Source organism: Pseudopodoces humilis, chromosome 3 (assembly GCF_049639895.1).
Source record: "Pseudopodoces humilis isolate 2021_Gansu_Grassland_sample_001 chromosome 3, ASM4963989v1, whole genome shotgun sequence".
Lineage (NCBI taxonomy): Eukaryota > Metazoa > Chordata > Aves > Passeriformes > Paridae > Pseudopodoces > Pseudopodoces humilis.
Window position 1 is genome coordinate 111,785,391 of NC_142202.1, and position 27,610 is coordinate 111,813,000.

The window sequence follows — 27,610 nt, forward strand, 5'->3', positions numbered from 1 at the left end:
ACTCTCCTGGAGCCCCTTTAGGCCCTGGAAGGGGCTCTGAGCTTTCCCTGGATCCTTCTCTTCTCCAGGTGAGCACCCCCAGCTCTCCCAGCCTGGCTCCAGAGCAGAGGAGCCATTGGAACTCTCATGGAATTGGGCACACCAATGCTGTATGAAACTGCTTCCAAGGGTGATTTAACTTCTTTTGGGGGGTGTCCCTTAGATCCCAAATCTGTACCTGCACAAGACGCATGGAAAATACACTTCTGCCCAGCTCTAAGACTTCAGTGCTTTGCATCCTTAATATTCCAAAGGAATTTTGAGCTCCAGCTGCCTAAAATCTCATCTGTCCCCACAGCAAGTGAGGCTGAGGCTCTCGCTGGAACGACTCTGGAGCCAATTTATCAATCCACCACTGGCTGTTCAAACACGCTGAGCGGTGGCCAAGGAGCAAAATCATCCATGCCAAGGAATAGGACAGACCCACATTTTCTTCCACATCGCATTCCTGGGCTGGCACCTGAGCGTGAATGAGCGACCCCAGACTAAGGAGACAATCCAAACTCAGGTTTGAGTTCAGATACAGGCCAAATTTCAGATACAAAGTAGAAATGCTCATTCTTAGTGTTTTATTTCAGGGATTTCAATGTTCAGTAAGTACCTAATGTTGTTGAAATCCCTGGTCATCAGGGCCTGATCTGTATTATTTGGGATTCTATCATTGATAATCATCTCTGACCCCTCTCTCCAGGGCAGTGGTGGAGCCCCCATCCCTGCAGGGATTTAAAAGCCCTGTGTGTGTGGCACTTGGGGACACGGGGCAGTGGTAGCCTTGGCAGAGCTGGGGGATGGTTGGACTTGGTCTTGGAGGACTCTTCCAGCCTAAACTAATCTGTGACCCTGTGGATTTGAAGAGTGAGCTGTGTCCCCATCATGGACTCCTCCATTCTTCCCTCTTCCAGCTGATGCCTGAGTTCATGGTGCTGCCCTTTCCCGGAGAGAGGGATTTTATTCTCCTGAAGAACTGCTCTCATCATTTTCTCAAGTGCGCTGCCACCTCACACAAACAATAAATCCTCCCATCCCCGAGAACAGATAAAATTGAAATCTTTGTCATAATAAAACAACCTGCTGGTAAAGAGACATAATTTACAACAATCCAGCACTAAATTGCTTTCCCCAGCATTAATCCATTCAGCTGATGTTTGTTATTCTGCTAAAGTGGTGCCACGTTCGACACAGAAATTGTCATAAGGAGAGAAATATTAACAATAAAATCCCACATAATATTCCGGAATTAGACACGTGAGCTCATGGAGTGCCTGTTTTCCAGAGCATTGGCTGCCTCTAGCCATGGTTAATATGGACAATTATTACCAAAACAGAGAAATCATTTCAGTTCAAGATTTCACATGGTCTTGTAGTACATAGAAAAAAAAATGCTTACTTCCCTTAATTATTACTACTTTAGTAAGGCAACTGAAGAAATAAATAATTTAAATAATAAATTTAAATAATTAAATAAAAACTCAGAGGGGGAAACAAAATAGTAAAAAAAAAAAGAGGAAAAGAACCATAAAAGCAAAATAAGCCACCCATATTATAATTTAAAACTTGAAAACATGAATGTGATTTTAAACTATTCATGAAGTGATTTCCATAATCCCCAGTACTGGGGAAGTGAGTGCAGCTTTGGAGTTACAGAGGGAGCTCCTGGAGGCATTCCTAAGAGGAAGAAAAAAAGGAAATACAGGGAAACACACTCATGTTCCCAGAAAAAAAAAGTCTTATTTGAACATAATGGGTATTGCAGAGGAGTGTTTGGAGTGTTTTAGCACTGAAGACATTTGTCACTTTTTAATTGCTAATTTGCAAAACAAAAACAAGAATAGTGATGAGTTTTGACTGACTCTTAATTGGAATTTCAAAAGGTATTTTAGAATTTTTTTTTTCTGGTTTTGAACTTCAAACCCAAACAGATTGAGACAGGAATCTTTAAATGTTCAAGCATCCCTATGAATAATATTAATCAAACAACTGGGGATTAAATTATAGAATCTATATTCCTTTCCAGCACCCACATCCATTTTCTCCAGCTATTCTCTTTATGGATCCATACTCCTATAGATCCTCTGTACAAGGTTTTTTGTCACCAAGGACCCTGTGTTTCCATAGGCAACCCTGTAATTTGCATATTCCTAATAAATAGCATAAACTGAAATATTCCTCTAAAATAATGTAAGCACAGTGCTACTCTGATAAGAGATAAGCAACCCATTCTTTGAGATAAAAAAAATTTGAAATATTCCAAGACAAACAGAGCAGAATGGAACCCCAGGTGCTTGCAGGATTGAGCAGCATTATGGATTAACCACACTGACCAGGTCTCCATTGGCTGCACAGGAGCTTCGACATCCAGGGATTCATTTATTTGCCTAAACGGAGACATTTGGGATCATTTGAGATGCCTGAGGATATCTGGGACATTTGTGTGCACAAGGCTGACATAAATGACACAGAATTTGGGAGAAACATGTGAAAGGGCAGGGAAAATGCTCCTGGACATGGCAAATGGAACTCATGGAATCATGGAATGGTTTGGGTGGGAAGGGACATTAAAGCCCATCCCATCCCACCCCCTGCCATGGGCAGGGACACCTCCCACTACCCCAGGCTGATCCAAGGCCCCGTCCAACCTGGCCTTGAACACTGCCAGGGATCCAGGGACAGCCACAGCTTCTCTGGGCACCCTGTACCAGGGCCTCACCACCCTCACAGCCAACAATTCCTTCCCAATATCCCATCCATCCCTGCCCTCTGGCAGTGGGAAGCCATTCCCTGTGTCCTGTCCCTCCATCCCTTGTCCCCAGTCCCTCTCCAGCTCTCCTGGAGCCCCTTTATGCCCTGGAAGGGGCTCTGAGCTCTCTCTGGATCCTTCTCTTCTCCAGGTGAGCACCCCCAGCTCTCCCAGCCTGGCTCCAGAGCAGAGGGGCTCCAGCCCTTGGAACATCTCCATGGCCTCCTCTGGACTCTCTCCAGCAGCCCCACATCCTCCACATATCCCAGAGCTCCAGGTGGGTCTCACCAGAGCAACCCATTTGCATATTTTAAGGCAGGAGAAACCAGTCCCTACTCCAGACACAGATATTACAAAACCCTGAGAATCTCTGAATCTGAAGTTGAATCAAATCTCCCAAAATACAGTGATTTTTGTCTGAAAGTTGCTTATTTCTCTTCCACATCCATAAAAAATGACCAACCTGTCGAGATCAGTAGGACTCAGTGCTGCAGAGACAAAATTACTAATTCCATCGTTATCTATCCTCATAATAATATTCACAGCTTGTAATATTAATTCTTTTTTTTTTTTTTTGGTACTGTGTACAGAAGCCATCACAGAGCATCAAAAAACTGATTGGAAAACTTACTTGAGAACTATTCAACATTCCAGACATTTTCCCCCAATCTTACGAGGAACTCTACAATCTCTAAAGGAGCCCTTACCTCACCTTTGTTCTGATCTCTTCTCCAAAACCTGTTTCCATCACATCTCAATGTTCCCTGGTCTCTACGAAGATTCCCTAATGTAAACTCCTATTTATAATTCCATTATGCAAATGAGCACAGGCAGTAAATTTACATCAGAAGGGTATTCCTGATCCAAACTCCAGCCTCACAAGCTGCACCCATTCTGTGCTAATTAACATCCATTAACTCCGGAGCTTGGTGGAAGCTTCCGGGACTCTCAGCCTCCCATTTATTCAATTTATTTGAAGAAACTCACAGTGGGTGCATTGTGTTCTATACTGGCCAATTTTCATTTTTTATAATATACACATATGGAATGTTTTCATTTGTGGAATATTTTTTAATTCCTTTTGTCCTTTGTGGAATATCCTTCTCTGACGGCATCAGGTGCAGACACACCTGACTCCCCACCGACCTTTCCCTCCTGCCAGCTTTATTTCCAAGCCTTCCCTCTCTCCCTGCCTTCCCAGCAGTCCAACAGGACATCCAGAAGACTCCTTTTTTTTTGTCATATTTTGAAGAATGAGTGCTTCATTTCCTTGGCATGCCAAGCCTCTGCTGGCCCGCCGCCTGCCATCCCTACACCCACACTCCAAGGCACTTTTCCATGCAGCAGATTAAGGAGCTGTTCCCATGCCAGCAATGCTTCGCTGAGGAAGATGAACTGCAAAGGACACGGATACTGCTCCTCCTTCTGTTAGCAGGATTTCGGGATATATTCCACCAGCTGGGAGGGGTGTGTGGGGTGGGGGGGGAAATGTCAGCTTTAAATATAATAAAACGTGCTGGGAGAACAAAGAGCAGAGTCCTGGAAACCTCTTCCCAATGCCCAGAGGAGAGGAAGGAGCGGGACAGGATCTTTCCAGACGGAGGAGCCTCTCCTGCCAGGCTCTGCTCTGAGTCCCTGGGAGCAGTGGCTGTGCCAGCTGCTCCAATGCCACAGGATCCAGCCACAGGCTGCTCCCATACATTGAGGCAGCAAAGGACAGCCAAGAGCACATCCCACCGGCTACCTCGGAGCTTCCTGCCCGAGCCAGCATCTCCAGGAGCTGGAGGCACAGCTGCCAGGATCCTGCTTCCCTTGGCCAGCACAGGACTTGGCCCAGATTTTGAATACGATTGATTTTGTTCCCTCTATAAAATCTGGAGAAGGAAATGCTCAGCTGCTTTGTACTGAAATGATTTCTTTCTTTTTTTGTTTCCCCCACCCCATCCCTCCCCAGTTGGAAGGAATAAATTGAGCCTCGACGAGTTCCATCCCTATAGAATAATGCTCATTCCATACATTTCAGCCAAATGCCGAGTGTGATTGGCATTTTCCTCCTTAAAAAACTGTGGAGAGCAGTTGGTACAGCTGATTGATTGAAGACAGTCCAAGTACTGATATTTCTGAGCACAGAGCCAAAGGGATATTGATGCTCTGTGCTGTGAAATTGTGCAGACCATTAATTCTAAGAACTTCTCAGGCTGAGGAGGGGACCTTGGCTTCACCGTGGAAGGTCACGATAAGACCTTGGTGAGTACCACTGTGTTCCCTCCCAAAAAATAATGTGGGCAAGTAGGTGGCAAGGAAGCTGTGATGGGAACCTGCAGGTCTCTGGAGGATCTGTTGGGGAGAGTCCACAGAGATGTTCCAAGGGCTGGAGCCCCTCTGCTCTGGAGCCAGACTGGGAGAGCTGGGGGTGCTCACCTGGAGAAGAGAAGGATCCAGGGAGAGCTCAGAGCCCCTTCCAGGGCCTAAAGGGGCTCCAGGAGAGCTGGAGAGGGACTGGGGACAAGGGATGGAGGGACAGGACACAGGGAATGGCTTCCCACTGCCAGAGGGCAGGGATAGATGGGATATTGGGAAGGAATTGTTGGCTGTGAGGGTGGGGAGGTCCTGGCACAGGGTGCCCACAGAAGCTGTGGCTGCCCCTGGATCCCTGGAAGTGTCCAAGGCCAGGTTGGATGGGGCTTGGAGCAGCCTGGGGTAGTAGAAGGTGTCCCTGCTCATGGCAGGGGTGGAAGCGGATGATCTTTAAGGTCTCTTCCCACCCAAACCATTGCATGAGTCCTTGATCTCCCTGTTTGGATAATGAGATTAAAATGCCCTAGGAACTCAGGAGAACATCCAGAATATCCAGTTTACACACAGTGGATGTTCACCTCCCTACCATAATTTTTCTTGACTTTATATAACTCCATAGCACCAGATTCTCAAAAGATTAACTTTTGCTGTCTAGAGGGAAATACTCCTGTCAGTCCCTTTGGCCCCACTCCGATTGTGGATACAAATCCAAGAGCAAGGGATCTCAAATCCCTTGGGAAGTGAGCAGAAACAGCTTTGTTGAACACTTTGATACTGTCTGTGCACTTACACAACTCTTATCAAGGCCTTGAAAATCTAAAATGATCAAAGCCATGTCCTCAAGATAAAAATACAGCATGAAACTACCCCAGAGCCTTTGTTCTGAATATTTTCAAGTCCTTGTCGAGGATCTGGAAAGAATTCCAGAGTCAGATTGAAATGCACTCTCATCTTTTGCACAGCACTGATATTCGTAGGGTGCTTTGGCAGCCATCTGGATCCATACAGGATTAATGTTATCAATCAGGATTTAAAACAAAATTGTACCATTGATACCCTCAGGGGTTTAACATCCAGCAGCCCCTGAATTTCTGAGCAATCACAGAATATTTGAGATCACTGGGAAACAATCAGCTAAGAAATGGTCGGGAGGAATAGGGAAAAAAACGGTGAAATGGAGAACAAGTTGAGCTGAAAGAAATAAAACTGCTGATGACAGATGGCATTAAGAGGATGATCTTCCTCGATGAGCGTTGGCTCTAATGCTCCAACAGGGTTGATAAATATGTTGAACAGCTTGCCTGGGGCAAGTCAAACAAAGCCCTGGGCAAGAAATTTAAAATGCAGTTTGCCTAACAGAGCAACTAAAGAGGAATTTCTTGGCTCACCGTTTTGCCAAGATGTGTTCTGTTCACACTGCATGAATTCCCAGGGAAACTGTTGGGTTTGCTTCTTTTTTTTTTCTTTTTTTTTTTCTTTTTTTTTTCCATAGGAGAAGCAGAAGCCTCATGTTCATTCAAATTAACAAATGCCCAGGAAATTGGTTCCTGCCTGTGGCTGCTGACGTTGGACGCGGGCGTGGGCACGTGTTTGTGTACGGATGGATGTTTGGATAAAAGCTGCACAACAGATTATTGCAAAAGGAAAAGCAGATTATCATCAGAGGGAAGGAATATTTTACTGTCAAGAGAAAAACTGCCATGTTTTCAGCACGGGAAATGTGTCAGAAGGATGACTTTGGAAAAAAACCCTTGAAGACAACAGCATTCAAACTGGGAAAAGCAATGGGGAGATACAGAAAACGACTGCAAAATGTGTTTATCAAACCCATCCTAAAGCATGTTACAAGCTATAAATAATACAAACTCAACAGGATTCAAACAAAGCTGAAGCCAATATCCAGAATGTTAATAAGGCATAAAGCACAGTTGCTCTGAACTTCCCAGGCAGAACACAAGAGGTTTCACATATTCCTATTTCAATGCAATTTAGAGCTTAGCCAGCAGAGAGCAGGGACAGACCCAGCACTTCCCAGGGTGGCCTTATTCACTGCCTTCACATCCTTTCCCACCCAAAAAGCAGGAATATTTAAACCATTTATTGTCTCAAAAATCAACAGAGCTGCTTTCTGATGACTCCACACAATAAAATTCCATTGCCAAAATTCTCTGTTGGAAAACTTGCCTCTAATTCCCAGAAACTGGAATGTACAGCCCAGCCAAAAAATCATCCCTGGTGACCTGAAAGGTTCTCATCACACACTGGAAGGAGAATATGGAAAAGCAGCAAAAGGCCAAACTTTGCGGCCTTTGAGAGCTGGCCCAGAATGTCCCTGTGCCCATGACACTTCCCCAAACCTGGCAGAGCCAAGAGAACAGTGGTGCACCTCAATTTCCACCCATGAGCCGCACCCGGAGCCTCCAGAAGTTCACAAAGGATCTGAATAATCAGAATCTCAATAATCCACTTTTCAAGAAGAGAATTTGTAAGAGTGAAGAAAGCCAAGAACCTTTGTCAGTTCTTCCCTCTCTTTTTCCTTAATCTTGGGATACAGACTTTGTTTCTAATCACTGCAAATAATGAAACCTCATATAATTTATAATATATTAAATATTATTTAAATACTCCACGATTGAGGTATGAGTGGTACCAAAGCAAAACAAGGAATCCTTTTTGGAAAAATACCAAAGGATCCCAATCACAGGTCTTTGTTAAAAATCTCTTTCTCGTTTCTTGGCTGTAACTTTCAAAGGTCGGACTTGATGATCTGAGAGGTCTTTTCCAACCTTAGGGTCTCTGATTCTGTGTCTGTTGAGTAAGACAAACACAACTTGATAAAAGCTTGATAAAAAGGAAGTTTTTTCTTTCACAAATTTTGCTTGGTTTGTATTCTTCAGTAAAACTTGGGATAAGTCAAAGTCACAGCCCCAAGGCTGCCAGAGCTCTGGGAGTGTTTGGACAACGCTCTCAGGCACAGGGTGGGATTTCTGGGGTGTCCTGTGCCAGGCCACAGGATCAATCAATGACCCTGGTAGGTCTCTTCCAACTCAGGATATTTTATGATTCCCTGAAGATCAGACATGAGAGAATAAGAAATGGAAACATCTAAAAATAAATTGAGAATTCATCCAAAGAAACAGCTCACTGTCTTACTCCTAAATGTTTCCATGGTAAAAATTGCATTTGGTCTTTGATCATGGGAACATCACAGATCCCAGACTGGTCTGGGTTGGAAGGGACCTTAAAGCTGATGTCATTCCACCCCCCTTCCACTAGACCAGGTCAAGGTCCAGTCTAGTCCATAGATTAAATTGAATTTCATTCATGAAAATGAACTAAAATCTGTCTACTTGGCTTTGTATAAATCATCAATCCCATTGTATTTAGACAGGTGGAGCACTGGGAAAAAACAAGATGAGCTGGAGCCTTTGGGAATTCAAGGCTGAACTCAGACTCTTTAGAATTGAGAGTTTTTCTCTCTGAAGCCGATTTCCATCATTATCAGTGCTGCTATTTTCAAACCCACAGAACAAAATAGCAACATCCCCAAAAGTTGCCTTTTTGTATTTACAGGGTCGTTCATATTCCTACATTCCATAAACATCAAAGAGAACTGTCACAAACTGTAAAATTCAGGAAGGGGAAACCAATAAACACCTGTTTCCTTTCATGTTTGGGGATTTGGGAATGCAGCTGATTGAATGTTTGTGGCTGGGATCAACAGGCAGCATTTCCCATGAACAACTGACTGATATCCAAAGCAATATTGCACCACAAATGGACCTGACCCGCAGGAAAGAAGAGCTATTCACAAAGCAGGAACAATCAGTCCTTAAGTGCAAAGTGTTGAGATTAAAATTGCTTCTGTTTCATGTCTAATCCATTAAAGACTCATCTCAAGGAGTCCTGTAGGCACCTGATGTTTCTTGGCCACAAATATGATTCTTGAAGTGTCCCAAGGACACAGAAGAAAATGTCAAAGTTTATGGTCAGAAATCTGATTCCTTGAACTATTTGGTTACTCCTTCTAATTTCTCTTATCAAATAAATTATTTGATCAATGAAAATGTGATGAATAAAATCAGAAGTTCTTAGCACGGCCCTGAATTGTCCAAAAATGGAATCAAACTTATCATAGAATGGTTTGGGTTGGAAGGGACCTTAAAGATCATCCAGTCCCACCCCCTGCCATGGGCAGGGACACCTCCCACTATCCCAGGTTGCTCCAAGCCCTGTCCAGCCTGGCCTTGGACACTTCCAGGGATCCAGGGGCAGCCACAGCTTCTCTGGGCACCCTGTGCCAGGACCTCCCCACCCTCACAGGGAAGGATTCCTTGCTAATACCCAATTTAAATCTGCCCTCTGTTGATTTGGAGCCATTCATTCCGTCTTGTCCTGTTACTCCAGGTCTTATTCCAAAGTCCCTCTCCAGCTCTCTTGCAGTTCTCCTCAGGTACTGGGAGGGCAAGTAAGTCACCCTAAAGCATCTCTTCTCCAGGCTGAACAATCCCAGTCCTCTCAGCCTTTCCCACAGCAGAGCTGCTCCATCCCTCTGCTCATCCTGGTGCCTCTTCTGGACTCTCCCCAGCAGCTCCACACCCCTCAGATGTTGGAGCCCAGATCTGGAGGCAGCTCTGCAGGTGAGGTCTCAGCCGAGGGGGGCAGAGGGGCAGAATCTCCCCCTCCCCTTCTTCCCACTGAGGTTTCTGAGCTGGGTCATGTCCAGCTCTCACCCACCAGCAGCACTCCCAAGTCCTTTTTCCAGGGCTGCTCCATCCCTTCATCCCCAGCCTGGATTGATCCCGGGGGCTGCCCCAATCCAGGTTCAGCACCTGAATCTGAACAAGTACAGCAGAAAGCTCATGGATTCAGTCACTAAAGAACACTAGTCACTAAAGAACAAATCATGCCTCAACCTGGCCTCCCCTGTTCTTTAAAGAAGAGAGAAGTTTCTTAATATATTATGTTTCCAAAGTCTGTTAAGGATAAAAAGAACCGCTGCTACAATAATGTGGTGAAGAGATTGAGATAGAGCTACACGGTCCTATCATCAAGCTGATTATTTGCTTCATTGCAAAGCATCACATCTTTAGTTCAGCCATTGATTTGAGGCTTTCAAATCATTTTGTGATCTTCCTTCACTCTGAGCATTCCAGTGCTTGGCAGAGATTCATTTTAGATCATCCCCGGTCATTTGCCACACTTTAGTGCTCCACTACTCAAGTAGAACTTGATGTACACAGAAAATAAGAGATGTCATCAGGGCTGTGTAATCCATTTCATATAAATCCATCTCTGCAATAACACCCAAGCCTTACCCTTGTCTTGTGAAAATCTCTCTAATCTCCCAAGACACCTTGGGGAGCTTGAGATAGAGAGAAGCAAAACAAAATATATTCTACTCTTATAAAAGCAAAGAGCCACGTTTTGTTACCAGCAAAATAGGAATCACTTCTAGGGCCTTGCTGCAGAAAATAATAACTTGTTTACAAGGTTTGTTTACTGCAAGGAATAGAAAAATTGCCTTTTCTTTCCTTTTTTTCTGATGACTATTGCTGAGTTAAATGAACTTCCATAGCCACATTCAGCAAAAGTAATCTCATATTCCTTATTATATTCATAGCCTTAGATTTCAAACAACAATAGAAAGCTGTAGGCACCCTGACAATTATTTAAACCTACAATCTATAATTGCTCAGGAGCAAAAAAATAATTACATTCAAATAACGAGCAATTCAAGCAGCCCTTTTGTCCTCCTTTACCCTTAACCCTTTTCCAAACCAATAAATGCCTTCCAAGTGCACCTAGATCATTCAAATGGATCTATTTTGAACCATAGCTGTCCTTAATGGAAATATGAAAGTTCCAAGAGTTATTTTCTCATCTGTGGCGAGCCAGTGAAATGATGGTGAGTTCTCACTTGCAAAAGAGAATAACTCTTCCTACCCATCTCCAAAAAAAAAAAAAACCCAAAAGATAATTACTCAAGAAAATACCAGAGTAGATTGTTAGAGAAAAACTAATTTGTATCCAAAGGGGCAGACAGAGGCCAAATATTAATGTGGTTAGTCATTTACCCATCATGCAGCTCAATCATTCCCAAAAACCCTGGAGTGGCAGCGTTGGACAGAAAGGAACTATAAAAAACGCTGAGGCAGAGTGGCACCAATGGCTTGGCAAAGGAATTACCATCAAAGTCCATGACCTGCAGCTCTCCAGATCCATGGTTTCCACAGACATCCCAAAAAAAGCGCCCTGTGCCCTCCAGCTGTGGTTGGCAGGAGACTGAGCAGAAGGGCTGCAATAAACAGCCCCTCTAACCCTGGATTTTGGGGAGCCTCTGCCACAGATCCTTGTGGGAATGTGTTTGGATATCTTTAGCTATCCACCCAGGCTGGGATAACTCCACAGTCACCGGGACAGAGCCGTGGTGCCCCAGGGTGGGAGCAGTGAGAGCCCATTCCATGCTCTGCATCCAGCCCACCTGAGCCCCAGCACTCCTCCCATATCCACACCACAGACACATCCAGAACGAGTTGTTGTCTCACTTACAGCATCACTGTGCAATCAGACACTTCGTCTCCTTTGGAATTCTGGGGGTTTTTATGGACATACAACTCAAAGGCAGCTCAGGGGCAATTACTGGGATGTTTATCAAGTTTGCAAAATTTGTCCGGCAGAAAAAGATTGACAAGTACCTTTAAATCTTTATTTCTCGTGACTAATCACAGAATGAAAGGATGGATTTGGAAGGGAACTTAAAGATCATCCACTTCCACCCCTTCCATGGGCAGGAACACCTCCCACTATCCCAGGTTGCTCCAAGCCCTGTCCAACCTGGCCTTGGACACTGCCAGGGATCCAGGGGCAGCCACAGCTTCTCTGGGCACCCTGTGCCAGGGCCTCCCCACCCTCACAGGGAACAATTCCATCCATCCCTGCCCTCTGGCAGTGGGAAGCCATTCCCTGTGTCCTGTCCCTCCATCCCTTGTCCCAAGTCCCTTTCCTGGAGCCCCTTTATTCCATGGAAGGGGCTCTGAGGTCTCCCTGGATTCTTCTTTTCTCCAGGCTGTCCAAGTTACCCAGGATACCCAAGATGAATTACTCCCAGATTCACACAGAGGTGTCCAGCAAACTACACAGTGGTGTGAAGAGAAACCACGTGAGTAACCAAAAATCCTTTTGCATCTAAAAAAACATGCCCAGATCTTTAATGCAGTGAAATAATCTTGGGTTTATTGGTCTCCAGAAAACAAAGCAAATTAAAATCTCTTCATATACCCCAGGGATCAACCCAATCCCACTGGCTGAGTCTGAGTTTCACCATTTTAACATTTAAACACCTACCCTTGTCTTCTCTTGGCTTGTCAGGAAATTTCCACAGAGTTACCCAAGTGAAGCCCATCCTGCTGTGCAGGGATTGTCTGGAGCCTTGGGATGTCCTCAGCTGGTGCAAATTCAGGGACTGACAGTGCACGAGGGACAGACACAGTGACAACAACATTCCCAACCACGTTTTCCATCCCAGAAGAGCCAAGAAAAGCTGGATGACCATTAGATAAACGAGGCTCCATGTCACCCCTTTGGATACCAGGAGGACACCCTGCCCTTCCTCCATCCCTAATTCCAAACACATTCCAGCATTCCACTCCAGCTCCACCCCCTCAACTCGAGCACATGTCTGCTTCTGCATAATTCATTACATGACTCTCAATAATTTTCAGTCAAGGTTCAAGCAGGAATATGTCACACCAGTATTAGATTATTTATGAGCATAATGTTGGATTTAAGCCAATGACACACCAATAAATTTTATCTCCAAGCCTGACATATCTCATGCTGTTTTCCCTGGCTCACAAACAAATAACTACGGCTGTCTCAGAATTACTCACATTCAACTTAAACCAGAATGTTTTTTTTTGTGATTAGTTCTTATCTTGCCTCAAAAACTGATCATGTTGTTTCTTTCTTCCAGAGGCTGAAGTGTGGTTTTGCCTTCATTTCTCAAGTGTGTCCTGCACAGAGAACAAATTCAGGTATTCCAGAATAAAAATCTGGAATAAGGTGCTGTTTGAGTCTCTTAAAGGATGGAGTTTTTACTCTTTTCTAAAGACAAAAGACTTTTTGTCACCCAGGAGAAGCAGAGCCTGTACCAGTCACCATAAATTGCCATTGAAAATCATCTGAGCATTACCCAAAATAAACTAATAAATAATGTACCAATAATACATAAACACACATTATATATAAATGTTTCTTAATATAAATATTGTTATATAAATATGTACTGGGACATAAAGGATTTGTGGAGCAATTCTAGGAGCAATTCTTCCCATCCAACCTCATGCAAACTTGGAATAACTGCACTGAAATCTCCACAATTTGTGTTCACATGTGACAAAAGGTGCCCAAACTCCCATGACAGCCACTGGAGATCCAGTTGCAATGGAATGAGATGATCTTCAAGGTCCTTTCCAACCCAAACTATTCTGGAATTCTGGGATTATATTCCAACTGAGCCCTCCACGTTTCAGGAGTATTTCTGAGCCAGTATTTTAAAAGTTGGTGGAGATTTTTGTATCTTTGATCTGGAGTAAATGATGTATTTTTTCAGTAACTTCATCAGATAAAAAAAACTCCTGAAAATCAGGGAAATCACTCTAAATTCTCCCATACTAAATAACCCAATAGTAAGTAATCCATATTTTTTAATATAGGACCCTCTCTGCTGTGTCTCACACACCCAGATCTAAAATTTCCAGGCTGTGACAGCATTTTTATTGTGAAGATAAATCCATTAGGATCCGCTGACAACACTTTGTGGATGTCACAATATATCTGAAATGATCAAAACAGCACCACTTTCCCCCTCCAAAAACCCTCTTACATATTTTTTTGGTGCCTGAACAGAATAAATCATTAGCACTCCGTGTGTTTTATTCCATGTCACCACTCTCTGTGCTTTATTAGCAGGAATCCAAGGATAAATCCAATGGTAAATGTGCCCATCCCAGCACATAAACAAACACACATACAAATATATCTCCTACAAAGCAGCATCAATCTGATCAGGGCGGCCTCCAGTCATTAACAGGATAATTTACTTCTATTTCCAACTTAAACCAACTCAGAATGATGCCAAGCATATGTTCCTCCTGCTCATTGATACACTCCCATTTATCACAGGCAAGGAATTACTTTTCTGCAAGGCTTTTGCAATTGCTCAAGGTGCTCCTGCTGCCTTTTTTGCATGGAAAATTAAAGAATAAATTGGTAAAATAAAAGAATAAAAACCCATAAATAAATAAAATATTACTAAATTTTAAAAATTAATATATAGATAAATAGAAAAATAATGATCCTCTTCAAGACAATTCCTGCAGCTGGAGATCACCAAGCCCTATCCCAGAAGTCATGGAAATTAACTGTGTCTCTTCTGCTCCTTTCTGTGGCAGTACCTCCAAAAGATAATTAAAAGGTTGTTTTAAGGTGAATGATGCTGATTAAAAAGCTGCAGTCTGACTTTTAAAAACCCCCAGATCTTCCCTAATGTGTAATAGCCACTCTAAGCAGAAATCACACAAAGCTGAATTCTTCATTACCTCAAGAAACCTAAATTAACATTAAAAACTCCCTGATGGAGAAGCACAGAAATTGTGTTTGAAGGCCACATTACTTTTGTTTTCCAAAGGAAAAAGAGATGTGGCTCCTTTGAAAGCAAAAGATGTTATGAAGGGTTGTGCTCATCAAGGACAGCTTTCACTTTGTGTTAGGGATATTTCATTGTCCCTTATTAGTGTTTATAAATGTCAGGAAATGTCCTTGGTGAGGACCAAGCAGAACTGTAGCATTTTGTTTTTATCAGGGTCTCCTTGTCCAGTGCTTTGTCCATTTACATTCCCACAAAGCTGATGCACAATTCCATCAAATCAGAGCGGCAGCATTTAAAGCACGATGCCCAGGATATTCCACAGGACAAGAGAAACTGAGTACTGACATTTTTATTTCAAAAGGTCACAGAGTTATGTGGTTTTTCCCTGTGTTTATCACCTTATTTTACAACAGGTTTAGGGGTAAATTTTCAGTTCAGGGCTTTTCTGCTTGGGCTTTAAAATCAAAACAGAATACATTCCCTGGAAATGACTTAAAAAATAATCCTGGAGCATTGGCCAGCAAACCAGAGAATCGCACTTCAGGAGAGGTTGTGAGGAAGAAGATGACCTGAGGAGAAGGATTTGGGGATGGTGGTGAAGGAGAAGCTGGACACACCCTGACCATGAGTACTGAACCCCCCCCATGTCCTGGGCTGATCCCCCAGTGTGGGCAGCAGGGGAGGGGGGGATTCTGCCCTGCTCAGGTGAGACCCCACCTGCAGAGCTGCCTCCAGCCCTGGGATCCAACAGCAGAAGGATGTGGAGCTGCTGGAGAGGGTGCAGAGGAGGCCACAGAGATGTTCCAAGGGCTGGAGCCCCTCTGCTCTGGAGCTGGGCTGGGAGAGCTGGGGGTGCTCACCTGGAGAAGAGAAGGATCCAGGGAGAGCTCAGAGCCCCTTCCAGAGCCTAAAGGGGCTCCAGGAGAGCTGGAGAGGGATTGGGGACAAGGGATGGAGGGACAGGACACAGGGAATGGCTTCCCACTGCCAGAGGGCAGGGATGGATGGGATATTGGGAAGGAATTCCTGGATGTGAGGGTGCTGAGGCCCTGAGGTTGTCCAGAGAAGCTGTGGCTGTCCCTGGATCCCTGGAAGTGTCCAAGGCCAGGTTGGATGGGGCTTGGAGCAATCTGGGATAGTGGGAGGTGTCCCTGCCCATGGCAGGGGGTGGCACTGGATGATCTTTAAGGCCCCTTCCAACCCAAACCATTCCATGATTCCATGTTTAGGCAGTGGCTGCAATAGAGATGAAGCATGAGCACACAGCAGGGGTTGGGAACTGGGCTGAGTTTCAGTCCTCTGGAAGAGGCAACAAGAAGACAAAATTGGTTTCTGGAAGAGAGGAAAAAGGAAAATGGGAACTAAGGGTAGATTTCTTTAATAAACACACTGCAAAGGTAAGAATGGAAACACAATTTGGTTTAGGGACAGAGCAGCCTCCCTGTAGGCCATTCCCTTTTGTTATGCCCTGACTTCCCAGGCTTTTTCTCCCATTCCAGAACTGCAGGAATGCTGTGTCTATTTTTCCATCACCGTGTGAAAACAGGACAGCATTAATGCCTCAGAACTCTGCAAAGCCAGCCAATTAATGCACTTCCTTCCCTCTTCCACATGCTGAAAGAGAATTAACACAAGAGACATGGATCCCTTCTGCAATGCATTCCCTCTGGCTCTCGCTTCCTCCACAACGTGATCCTTGCACCTTGTGACAATATTGCTGTGGATGTTTCTCCTCCATTTGGGTCAGAGCAAACACGCCTCTTTCAACATTATCAAGTCTTACATTCTCTGCAGATAAAGATAAAACATCTTCTGATGTGCAGCATTGTTTTAAGGATATTTTTTTTTCTTTTTCTTTGAGTTGCTTGTTCTATTTTTACTGTCAAAAAGAAAAAAAAAAAAAGGTTTTTCTCTTGGGGGCGAAACTTTGTTCCCTGTGATTTCTTTTCCTGGTGAAAAATAGTCATTGAAAACTCAGCTGGACCAAAAGACTTCCTAACACTGGTTCTTCTCTGACACAGCCACCAGCAGCTGTTCCAGGGGGGATGAAAAGAAACTCTGTATGGATTTATCTGTTCTTGAACGCACCATCCCACTTCTAAGGGAAATAATTTTCTTTTAGTTGAGAAGTTGCCCTAATGAGGGTTTTATCCACAGAAACAGAATGGTTTGGGTTGGAGGGACATTAAAGCTCATCCTGTTCCACACCCTGCCATAGGCAGGGACAACTTCCACTATCCCAGGCTGCTCCAAGCCCCGTCCAACCTTTGTGGGAAGAAGTTGAAGCTCCTGAGAGAGGGATGTGTTGGAGGAGCTCAGTTTTCCAAGGGCCCCAGACCCACATGCTGCAGGAGCAGCTGAAGAGGCCTCAGGAACAGGCTGAGACAATCCTGGTGGAACCTGGTTTAATTTTTAAATAACCTTTGGAAGCAGTGGGAATGCAGTTGTGACAGGACACAATAACTCAGGCAAAACACAGTAATAACACAGCTCTGTGGAATTACTGAAATGGGCTGCTGTCTAATAAGTGCAGGGCAGAAGGTGACCAGGCCTGGATCTGTCTGCCAGCTCCAAAATATCCATAATTAGACCTTATCAGTTCCTTAACATCCTATTTCTGTCTGCACTTTGTTTACCTCAAGAAACCAATTATCCCATTACAAGCCAGTCTATGTCAAGCAAACAGAGCTCAACGTGCTCCTGCGTTTTAGAAGTGTTGTAATTACAAATCTGAACTATTGCCAGATTTCACTGGAGGTAAATAAGAGCCCTTCTACGCACACACCATATGCACAATTCTTCCTCTTGGAGGAATCAGGTGACACAGAAATCTTGGGGAATATGGAGGTGCTCTGGGATAAACTGGAGTCTTGCACCAGCAGCGCTTGATAAGGGAAAGGAGTGCTTAAAATTCAACAGAAACCTGACCAGAAACATTTCTGAGCTTAATTTGCCTGACCATGGCAGGGGGTTGCAAGAAGGTGATCTTTAAGGTCCCTTCCAGCCCAAACCATTCCATGATGTTATGATAATGCAGAAGTGCATTTAAATGTGTTTAAAATATGCAAGAGTTGCAATGGTGCTGAAGAAAATATTAATTTCTTTTTATGAATGTTCTGCAGCTTTCAGATATTTGGGTTTTTTTTACGCCAGGTAAATAAGTTGAATTTAGACCCTAAACTGCTTTTTTTCAAAATATTATCAACCCCCCTTATTTATATTCAGATTTTGAGTTTTGATTAGGTTTGGGGCCAAAATCAGTCTCTTAAGACAAAGTACTTTTAACTAAATATATCCATGGCCATAAAAATTCCAAGAAAGCTTTCTGGACAGGCATTTATTGAAAGGCTTCTACTTTATCATTCATAACACAAACATGTAACATCAAGTTTCACTTGTTCACCCCAGAATGGTTTGGGTTGGAAGGGACCTTGAAGACCACCCAGTTCCAGCCCCTGCCACTATCCCAGGTAGCTCCAAGCTCCATCCAGGCTGCTCTTGAGCACCAGGATGGGGAGTCCACAGCTTCTCTGGGCAGCAGTCACAGAATTTGGGAATAGACTCCAGGGAATTTTTGACACAGCATTCCAGTGTCTCCAGTGAGGCTGTGCCTGTGCACATCGTGTTCCCTTAGTGCTTTAATCCTAGCTGGGAGCTGGCTCACAAAGTCACAGAATGGGGAGCATTAAAAGATTTCCATTAAAGAATCACCCTCACCCGCAAAATGTGGCTTTTTTACCCCATTGTAGAAACAAGGACACATTTCTTTATCCTAATGAACAATAGGTGCACCTCCAACAGCTGAGTGATGCTGAACAGACAACAGGAGAGTCTCAAGATCATTTAAATCATCCTTTGAAATCTCTGAGGTTCTGCTATAGATGGGAAAGCTGAGGGAACAATGCCCTGAGTACATTCACCCTGTCCCTTGATCCAAACAAGCAGTCACACCATCAAATAAATAATGCACCATTAGGAAGAGCATCTTGAGGAGGTTTTGCAGGAGAGGGAGCTGTGGAGTGAAATCCAACTGCATTTGCAGCAGGTGGAAGGCTCAGTGTTTACAACCCTGCACTATATTTTATTCTGCTGGTTTATCGGTGTATCTAAAACTATCCAAGCAGGAGGAAAATTCACTGCAAATTGGCTGTCTCTACACAACCAACTTTTGGGTTTTGCAGATCTTTTTAAGCAATCACAGGACGGGTCAGGCTGGAAGGGAGCAGACTGGGGTCATCTGGTCCAAGTCCCAGCTCCAGCAGGGTCACCCCAGAGCACAGGGCACAGGATTGTATCCAGATGGGTCTGGAATAAGCCCACTGAGGGAGACTGGAATAACCCCAGTGAGGTTCCACACCCTCTCTTGGCAGGAAGAGGGATCTGCTCTAAGTAACTACTGACTGCTCTTCCAAACTCATCCCTGTGAATCCCAAGGATTAAAGGATCTTTCTGGGAGAGGGGTGTGAAAATCCTGTCTTGGTGAGGTGGAGTCAGAAATTCGACTGGCTCAGGCTCTCTCCTGAGTTTAGAGAGTCCCAACATACCAAGACCCAGCTTTTAACAGGATGACACATGGATAGGATGAGTAGCAATCCCAGGAGAGGAATTCCTAACTTTCTTCCAGTGCTTGTTTTAGAATCAGAGTCATGGAATGGTTTAGTTCAGAAGGGACTTTAAAGCTCACACAGTTCCATGGGCAGGGACAACTTCCACTACTCCAGGTTGTTCCAAGCCTCATCCAACCTCACTATTTATTCCCATTCACACGGGTTGGAGGGAGGAAAATGAACTGCAGCTCCCTTTTCCCATCCCACCCATCAGACTGGGGTGCCAATGCCAACAAATGCCAGGAATTATTATCAGAGTCATGTTTGTGCACTATTCCAGTGCAGGTCTAATTGCAAAAATCAGGATTTCTGTTCCTTCACAGCACAGATGGCACCAGCCTGAGGTTTCATCACTTAAGCCCAACACTTGCAATCACAGCCTTGTGGAAAATCTAGGGCAATTGAAAAAGAATGGAAGTTCCCAGGCTGGAGAGGAATGTTACAGAGTTCCTCAGGAATGCTTCAAAGTGAGCTATTTAATAAGATTTTGCACTTTCCCAATTTAATTCTGTTTCTTTCTGTGAATTTATACAAATTTTGTCCAATGATAGAACTAACACCCATCAAAAATACTAGAAATCTCATCTGATCATGACACAGAAAATTAAAACAAAAGAAAGAAGTTTATTTTTTTTAAAAATAATATCTATACAGCACAGACTGCATCAATATCAGACTGAAACAGGACCTTCTGACCCTTCCTGCTGTAAGAAATCCAAAGAAGAATCTCTAAATCCATCTCAGCCTTGGAGCATAAAAGATTAAAATCATTTTCCATTTGCTCCAAAAGAAAATTATAAAACAATCACTCATTCCACCACTTCAAGAACTTGTTTATGTTCCCAAAATCCACAGGGGAGGAGACACTGACAGAAAGGCAACACTGGATTGGAGGAACTCTGAAGAGAAGTTGAATAAATCACACTGGAAACTGAAGGGTGACACCCACAAGCCGTTTCTCCTCTTCAACAATGAAACTACACCAACATTAATTCCACAGGAAAGATGACACTCCCCAAGATTTTTGCCATCATCAATTGAAAAGATCATTTTTGGAGTATTAAACTAATGTGTACCAGGGAGTGAATTCATATTTACTTCAGCAGCACAGATAGAAAATCATTTAATAAATTTTAATACGTTTCCTAGGCACTTTGGACCATCCTGCACATGTTAATAGAGAAATACATCCTTCATAAACAACTCAGTTGTGTCAAAACAGCATTAGGAAATTTTTCATTCTCTGTAGCAATAAATTTTAATAATTGCCATAGAAATCCACTTTTTCCTTCCCAGTAAATCCCTTGTCTTAAGGACTGTCATCAGCACATCCCAAAATGAGAGCTCTGACAATTCCCAGATTTTGGTAAAGTCCAGATCTTGGTTGGAAAAGGGTGATTTTTATCTATTTTAGGATGTTTATTACTTCCAGAAGTAATTAATTTCTCTGGAGAAACACCTTTTCAAGTCTCCAAAATGAGCTCAAAGAATGACATTTTCGTAGAAGAGAGACAGATACAGAGAAATTAAACCTCTTCTCTTTTCCAGCTGGCCCCTTTTCCAGCTCTGATGGCTCCCAGCAGGAATTCCACAAGGTCAGGTAGAAACCAGCAGGTTTGGTTTAGGACATGTAAATGGTAACAACCCTCCAAGTCCAGGAGATCCCAAACACCTGAAGTTCCTTGCATGGTTTAAAGTGTGGAGAATCATGGATCATCTTTAGAATGTTTTTTAAACTAATGAATGATCTTAGACAAATTATAATACATAAATAAAGCTATTATTTTGGAATTTTTAGGGAACAAAACAGAGGATTTACATTTTCTGTTTGTATAACTAAGAAAAAAACATTTTTAGTGTATTTCTTTATATGGAAATGGCATATAAAGGACATCTCCCAAAATGCCCAGTGGCTTTAGCTGGTGTCAGTGATTGGGAAATGGCAGGAGCAGCCCCGATTCTGAAACTCAAAGGAGTCAGGCTGAAATTGAGAAATTTGGAATGCAGAAACACCACAGAGCTTTGAGCTTTTATTTTCAAACTGATGCCTTACCAAACAGAGCCATCTGTGTTCCCTCTGGGAAAGGTTCAACCATTCTGTTCCCATTGACATGATGTTTATCTAGAAGGGGAAAAAAAATGAACAAGTTAAAATGTGATAGAGTATTTGCATAAAATCAATTGTTTATTTCTCATGGATCCATTGAAACCTGAACAATTCCCATGGACAGGGACACCTCCCACTATCCCAGGTTGTTCCAAGCCCCATCCAGCCTGGCCTTGGACACTTCCAGGGATCCAGGGGCAGCCACAGCTTCTGTGGGCACCCTGTGCCAGGGCCTCCCCACCCTCACAGGGAACAATTCCTTCCCAATATCCCATCCATCCCTGCCCTCTTGTAGTTCAAAACCTTCTCACTGCCATCTCCACATTAATTTTTTGCTACTTTTAAACATATTTTAAACAGTGGCGGCAAGAAATTAAACTGCCAGCATTGAAAGTACAACTTTCTGTTCACAAAATATTTCCCAGGGAGAAAAATCCACATTCACTTTTCTCAGTGCATGCATTATTTTAATTCCTTTAGTCCTGATGCTGGTGAGGAGTAAACCAGGTCAGATGAGGAATGTGGGCTCACTTGTGAATTCTCTGGAAACAATATTTCTCATTAGCAGGGAGGCCCATTCCTAGTCCCAGCTGGCATCCAACATTTACCAACAGAGAAGGGAAAATCAGGGTTATCTGCAAGTGGAGCAAGAGGTGCCACGAGTCAATTGGTGGCATTTAGGAAAATTGAATGTCCTGTGCCTCAAGAGAGGGGCTTTGGGAAGAAAATTGTTGGGAAGCTCCAGAGTGGGAGTAACGTGACCAAGGTTTCAACCTCGTTAGCTGTAGCTGGTATTCCCAACATGATCTACAGCCACGGGAGAGGAGTGAACAGTCAGAAAAATTATGGAACATCTTGTAAGATCAAATAAACTAACCCTGCCCTCGCCCTGATAGCTGCCTTCATTTACAGAGTGAGTGACATCCATGATGTATGAAGCAGTTATCATTTCAAATGGCCAGGCTTTCAATATATTAAAATTAAAATTAAACTTTCAGAGGTGAGACGGGCTTGAATGAAAGTAATATTTTCAGAGTTCTCAAGTTGTCTCCCAATGTCTTCACACTTTAATTTCAAAGATCTCAGCCAGATAAAATGATTCATTTTCTTGTCATTCATACTTTGGCTCACTATTTTTTCCAGTATTTCCTGCACAGATGCATTAAATAGTAAAAAATAAACCAAAAACACCCCAAATTTAAAAGGACCTTAACAAAACACACATTCAACCTTAGGAAGAAAGTAACAACACCTAAATAACAATGTATAAGTAACAAAAACTCTCCCCAGGGAGAACTAAAGAATGTCCCAGTTTGGGGCTTTTTACTGAGCAGTTTTCCATGTGAAAAAAATTTAATTCTCAGCTAAAAATTGGATTGATTAACTCCAGAAAATCAGGAATACTTTGGCCCCATGGAATTAGAAAATTAGGACTATCTCTGTAGCTTGCCAACAGAAAAAATAAATTACTTTTCCAATATCATTGTCATCCCAGAGACAAGGGATTGCAGTAGGATAAAACCTGGTGTAACAGAGCCATGGAGAGATTTCCAGTGAGCACTGGACTGGCTGAGAGCTCATTTCAGCTTCCTGGGACTGGAAACAGCACATTCCACCCAAATACTGTCAATTTATGGAGTTAATCCATTAATGGGTGCAGAAAAGCTGAATTAGAAGAACATGGATCATAAAATTCCCAAAAGGGTTTGGTTGGAAGGGACCTTAAAGTTCATCCATTCCCACCCGCTCCCATGGGCAGGGACACCTTCCAACATCCCCAGGCTGCTCCAAGCCCTATCCAAGCTGGCCTGGAATACTTCCAGGGATGTCTCTAAATCACTTTTTTTAATCTCCTTGATCCTCAGGGTTCCCAAGTAAAGTTAAGGAATGGATTCTTTTGTTTTATTTATTTTATATTTACTTTTATTTTGTTTTTATTTTATTGAAACTCAGAATTTTCACAAACATAAATTCATGAACAACGACCTCTCAAAATGCTCCATCAACAGCCAAAACCCTAAATTTTCCAAACTAAGCCTGAGAGGTCCCTGTGACACACTTTGCTCCCTGCTGAACAGAACCAGTAGGACCTGAAAGAAACACAGATCCTGGAGGACTTGACATTCAACTTCAGCTTCAGGCAAAGTCTGCTTCAGACAGGTGCAGTGCCTGCCTCGTGTCCTTGGATTATCTTGATTTTAACAGAAAGAATCCTTCACAAAGAAAGAAAGAAACAAACATGGAAAGATAATCAAAAGTTGCAAAACAGATCCTTGATATTTTTTAGGCGTTACTCAGTTTTTGCACCTATCCCTGGATAGTTTCTAACCTGGTCCTACAACAGCCCTTGGCTAAAGAGTCACTGACTGCAGGTGAAGTTCTGTCCACACGTGGATTATCAGAGAATCTTGGAATGGTTTGGGAAGGAACCTTAAACCATCTAACCATCTAAAAAATCCAACCCTCTGCCATGGGCAGGGACACCTTCCACTATCCCAGGCTGATCCAAGCTCCATCCAACCTGGCCTTGGATACTTCCAGGGATCCAGGGGCAGCCACAGCTTCTGTGGGCACCCTGTGCCAGGGCCTCAGCACCCTCACAGCCAGGAATTCCTTCCCAATATCCCATCCATCCCTGCCCTCTGGCAGTGGGAAGCCATTCCCTGTGTCCTGTCCCTCCATCCCTTGTCCCCAGTCCCTCTCCAGCTCTCCTGGAGCCCCTTTAGGCCCTGGAAGGGGCTCTGAGCTCTCCCTGGATCCTTCTCTTCTCCAGGTGAGCACCCCCAGCTCTCCCAGCCTGGCTCCAGAGCCAGGTCCAGCCCTTGGAACATCTCTGTGGATTCCTCTGGACTCTCTCCAGCAGCTCCACGTCCTTCTGCTGTTGGATCCCAGGGCTGGAGGCAGCTCTGCAGGTGGGGTCTCACGTGGCCAAGTAGAACCATCTCCCTCCCTGCTGCCCTCACCATAAGGTACCACTCAAACAGACAAGTCATATCTACAAACTATCTGAGAGTTAATTAGCCCAGCTGAAATCATGTTTGATCCTATCCCAGCAATTTATCAGCGTGGACAATCGAGTCCCAATGCCCGGACCTGTTGTCTGGCACATTTTAATTTGTTAGGATACATTTCATTTATCCTCCCAGTTCCACGGGTTGATGGTATCACACCAGTAATAGATTTAACAATGAAATATGTCCAAAATGTGAAAGTTCTCTAAAAAATATTTCCTTTCAAACTATCCTGACCTAAGTTCCAGTGAGATTTACAAGCCCAGGGAAATTTAAAGAACTCAAGGTTAACATATCCCCAGTCACTTAATGAACACCACTTCTCTATTTGTGGACCCAAATGAAGACACTTAAAGAAGGTTTGTCTTTCAGAGAATGCTGATCCAGCAGTGAGTGAAAATCAGGAATTTTCTGGTCTCAAAATATTCAATCTCTAGCAATCACAGCAAAGATTTGAGAACATTTAAAATATATTAACAAGAGATTCATATGTTCTTCATATTTGTCTTTTGAATTTTTTTAAGCCATTAGGGAATATTTAGATTACATATCCAAACTTGTTTTATCAGAGCAGCCAGAAAGTTATTATTTTTAAATGAAAACTGAGATTCTCGCATAATCAAATTAATCCAGGAGTAGGGGTCATATTTATACGCAAGGACTGTTAATTTTCCATGGTAAGTACAGCCAGGAATTGAATTGAAAACAGCTGATTAACCAATTACCAGGAGCCTTCTCCATCTCCCCTAAAGCACAACCACGGTGGGGAAGGGGGAGAGGAGGAGGAAAAGGGAAAAGCAGGGATGGGAACATCCCAAAGTAAATCAGCTGCTACTTGAAGGATTCCTTTCCCTTTCCTTTTTTGCCTTTTCTTATGTTTTTCCTACATTTCCCATCACACTGCCATGGTGGAGGATTTTGGCTATTGAGGAGTTGGGAATCTGTGAGAAAAAGCAGATCAGGGAATATAAGAATTTTTTTAAGCAGTTATAAAAGGATCTCACAGGTTATTATTTCCAAAAGTGGAAGATAAGGCATAATATAACTTGATTATATTTCATTCACCTGCTTTAGAAAATAGGGATATGACCTTGGATTGTTCTTGTGCCTGAGTAAAAGAACTGATTCTAGGAATTTCTGGGCTCCAGAATTTCTGTTCACTTTTCCTTTGTGAAAACCACCACTGACCAGTACTTCTGTAAAACAGGACATTCATTTATAGGCCTAAATACCTTCAAGCCTGATTTTTTTAAACCTAAGGATGTTTTTTTTCACTGTTTCATAACCCAAGAGATATTCCCCTAAAGAAAGGGTTTTGTTCTCTAAAAAGGTGCCTGATGTGTGTGCCAAGAGGAGTCACACACGTGTGACTCATGTACCAAATTATGCCAAAAATGAGGATTTGGTAAATTGTACAAGGATGGGAGCGTTACAAGTCCTCACTTATTGAAACAGAGAGTGAAATCATTCACTTCATTTATACCCATCCCCTCTCCCAAGATCTCCTGTACACCAGAAAATGCTTCTGAGGAGGTTTCACAATGGCCTGCAAAGGACGGAGGGGAAGACTGGCTGTTGAAGAGAAAGGTTGTAGGAAGTGCTTGTGACAGAATTGGAGTTACCTTCTAAATTCCCTCTTTTTCTGAGCTAAACTAAGACCCCTCCATTTTTCCTTGTTCCTGAAGGTGGAATCCAGATTTCAAATTCTGGGATTTCAAAAGCTACTCAATGGAAAAAAAACAGGAAATCAGAGATTCACTGGGGCTCCTGGAGGACTAAAGAAAGGCACACAAGGGAGAAGGCTGCTCTCCTTGAGTGGGATGAGATTTTTAATTTATGGCAGAATTTCATCCATAAATCCTTCCTAGCTGGTGATGAAACAGAAGCTCTTCTTTCTTTTCAGGTCTAGTTCAATGAGCAGAGCTGTCAGTTCTAAAAGCTCCTGAGCAACATGAAAACCTCCTGTCATCTCAGATGAACTCCCAAGTGCTACAGTTCACATCCCTTTGTGTCCCAAAGGATATTTTCAGCACAGAGGCATCGATCCCCAATCCTGGTCATTTATGTCTCCACCTCTGAAGAGTCACTTGGATCCTCAGCATTGGTAAAGAGATGGTGAACAGGATCTGCTGTGTTTGTTTCATCTCTCACTTCTCCAGTTCCATCCTCCATCAGGAGAGATCAGCTGTCAGCTCATGACCAATTAAAAGGAGAGGTGACAGTAATACAACAATTTGAATTTTGAATTATTTGAATGATTTGACTATTTGTAGTATTGTGGTGCTGTCCTCACACAAGGGATCCCAGCTATTATTAACAAAAAGCTGATATCCCTCAATGGAATGCAATAATCACAAATGTTGTTGAAAAATACGTAAGTTTATTGATCAAAACAGCTCAGGAAAGGAAGAGTGGCAGCTGCAACCAGTTTGGAAATGTATTCTGGAGATGATGTCCCACAATGTGACACGCTGTGCTCTCTGCATCCAGGCCATCAAACAGATTGGGACCCAGGAAGTGACTGATGGCACAGAATGTGATGTGTCCTAGCACAGAGTGTCAGCTCAGCCTCCAAAACACACGGGCTCCTCAGAAAACAGAGGCGCTGCTTAATGAGCAAAGGCCAGAGATCACACACTGGGTTTGTTCTGACATTGCTTCCGGGAAAAGGACCAGGAGCGACAGGAAAATGAGGTTTTGGAATGAAAATCAATCAATTCCTTAAAAGAGGGCAGTGGAGGTGCAGAGGAGGAGAAATGGTGATTGTGAAATTCGCAGTCCCCTGGGGGAGAGGTACATACTCAGAGTGGGGGACTGGAGTCGTGGCAGCTGGGACAGACAAGTCGGGATGTGGGAGTAAAATATGAGGATCAGGAATATATTTGGGGTATGAATAAAGGAAAGTATCCTGGAAATTACAGCAGGAGACCAGGTCACAAACCAAGGAGCTGCTGAGGGAGCTGGGAAAGGGGCTCAGCCTGGAGAAAAGGAGGCTCAGGGGGGCCCTTCTGGCTCTGCACAACTCCCTGACAGGAGGGGACAGCCGGGGGAGGTCAGCCTCTGTTCCCATGGAATGAGGGACAGGATGAGAGGAAATGGCCTCAAGTTGTACCAGGGAAGGTTTAGGTTGGATATTGGGAACAATTCCTGCCTGGAATT

At 43.5% G+C, this 27,610-nt stretch overlaps 1 protein-coding gene across 2 annotated transcripts in view; it reads right to left on the reverse strand.

Annotated features, from left to right (window-relative positions):
* The window catches only part of MSRA (methionine sulfoxide reductase A), a 230,865-nt gene that overhangs the window by 127,084 nt on the left and 76,171 nt on the right, over positions 1 to 27,610 (reverse strand). For both annotated transcript variants that reach the window (XM_088052997.1, XM_005528795.3), the window contains exon 2: positions 21,387 to 21,455. In XM_088052997.1, the coding sequence (XP_087909123.1) occupies positions 21,387 to 21,455 (69 nt within the window). The remainder of the gene's footprint in view (positions 1 to 21,386; positions 21,456 to 27,610) is intronic.